Genomic DNA, 2,021 nt, shown 5'->3' with positions numbered 1-2,021 from the left:
AAAAAAAATTGTAACTGCACACCAACATACATAGACATAAATAATTGTATGCACACACAGACATACACACAAGATTCATATGTGTTGGTTTGTCTGGGTGTTTACTACAGTGCTATTAGTAATTCACAGATTCAAAATCAGCATTATTTTTGATACACTCAAATAACAATGTTAATTTTTATGTACTTTTATTATAGTCAGGAAATCAAGGTTGTACATGGATGAAGACAGAACTAGTGACATGGATCCCAGATGGATGAAAAACAGCATAAAAAAAAATTTTGATAGATATGCATGTTATCATTTAAAGTTAACTTTTCACTGACATATAGCAATCAATTAAGTAAGCTGAATTGAATCCACATTTCTCAATCATCGAAACTTGATGGACGAAATCCAGTGTAGGAGCCCTGAGGGTCGGGATACTTATCCCTGATGCGCCATACACAGCAGCTCGGGATGGGTCTTCGTACTCTACTTCCAAGCCGGCCATACCTCCACAATGTGAACTGCCGGTATGCAGTGTGACGGTTGCGCTTATTTTCATCAGCTTCCTGTGGTAGACCAAATACAGCACTACGATAGGCATGTGCAACTTGAAGAACACTTCTGGGTAGAACACATTCCTGCATTTCCTGTGGATAACAAGTAACAGTTAATTACAAGTTATTCGACTGAAACGCAACACCAAAAATGGCATGAATTGACTCATCAAATGGAATGCATGAACTTTGGACACGTCAATGAAATGAAGTCATGTCCATAAGATGTAATGGACTTGCGAGCAGTACAGTACAATGACATATAGCCTGGCCATTGTGAATAATGAACATGCATGACTTCATTAAGTTAGGTGTGCCTTGTTAAACATACGTGATGGACAAACCGACCATAAACTTTTGGTTTGTTAACTTACATAAAGTCCTAATGCGATGATTATGAAGTTATGGACCAGTATGTACTGACACATATTCAAAGCAAAAAGAGGTATTGTCAATTATATTTAGCAATTACTAGAATCAGTTGAAACAGCGTACTCATGAATAGATACCGGTATACATAAGCTGATTGGTGCACGGACCCTTCATATTCTCATCCGGTCTGTTAAACGTCCGTTACCTGTCTTGTTAGATGCAGTGCAGCCTATGCTGATGCAACGGACTACATCTCACTTACAGGTGGAGCTTGGCCTGTAGGCTTATCAAACATAATTGATGGAATGCAGTTAAACAATGGGATGAGATTCAAAAACCTTGTGAAGTACTGTCAACTCTGCCAACAGAAATTACAATGCAATTGCATGAAATATGCAATCTATCTGAATTACTGTATTACAGAACACAATTAATTTATAGATGAGTGGACTCATTTAGTAATACAGATATATGTCATAGGTAGACTTAACAGAAAATGAAAATAAGCAAGGATACCATCGTGTCGACAGTGCTGACTTTGAAAACAAATCCACCTAATTACATACATTTCATTAAAAAGGTATCTTGTTTAGCGTTAAATAAATTTACAAGGCACTATAATTAACATTGCATCTTAGATGCTTACCTGCAGAACTGATATGCAGTCTTGTGATTCATAACTGCAGCAAACACTTTCCACTTCAGTAGGCATGACTTGACAGTTGTTGCAAGCACACCATTCAGGAACACTGTGGCTTGACGGTCTTGTTGATTGTTGTGTACAGGCATTTGAATGGGCACGCAGAAGTTCAGTGATAAGAGCAGGTTTCCTTTCAGCTATTCTGACACACAAACCTTGTAATAATGTAACATTTCTATACTTAAAAGCTGTAACTGAGGGAAAGGTACATATGCAGCATTTACCGAGCTTAGGTAGATTAGGTCTTTGTGAATGCAAAGTGACAGTAGCCATGGCAGCATTGGGAAATATTCTTCATACAATAAACAGTAGTTTTGGTATTGAGTCATGATGATGAAGATGTGCACTTACACTTGTTTGCCTTGCTTGGTCTTGAGGTATCTTGTGATTAAGATGGATGTTATGGT

General features: G+C 37.7%; 1 protein-coding gene across 1 annotated transcript; it reads right to left on the bottom strand.

Annotated features, from left to right (window-relative positions):
- Window positions 1–265: 265 nt before the first annotated feature.
- Window positions 266–1,634, bottom strand: LOC122812839 (P2X purinoceptor 7-like). The gene is made up of 2 exons (XM_044084884.1): window positions 1,561–1,634; window positions 266–635 (listed from the first exon to the last, which is right to left on the bottom strand). The coding sequence occupies exons 1-2, from the start codon at window positions 1,624–1,626 to the stop codon at window positions 369–371; spliced, it is 333 nt and encodes a 110-aa protein (XP_043940819.1). The 5' UTR covers window positions 1,627–1,634; the 3' UTR covers window positions 266–368.
- Window positions 1,635–2,021: the final 387 nt, after the last annotated feature.

Source organism: Protopterus annectens, chromosome 10.part0 (genome assembly GCF_019279795.1).
Source record: "Protopterus annectens isolate FY-2018-M chromosome 10.part0, PAN1.0, whole genome shotgun sequence".
NCBI classification, from domain to species: Eukaryota; Metazoa; Chordata; order Ceratodontiformes; family Protopteridae; genus Protopterus; species Protopterus annectens.
This window is presented reverse-complemented; position numbering and strand designations above follow the sequence as displayed.

What these genes read in the sequence shown, in the direction of transcription:
- LOC122812839 (XM_044084884.1), bottom strand. Translation starts at nt 1,626, where the DNA reads ATGCCTACTGAAGTGGAAAGTGTTTGCTGCAGTTATGAATCACAAGAC. An exon ending in ACTGCATATCAGTTCTGCAG is followed by an intron (nt 636 to 1,560) that starts GTAAGCATCTAA and finishes TGTTATCCACAG; the next exon opens with GAAATGCAGGAATGTGTTCT.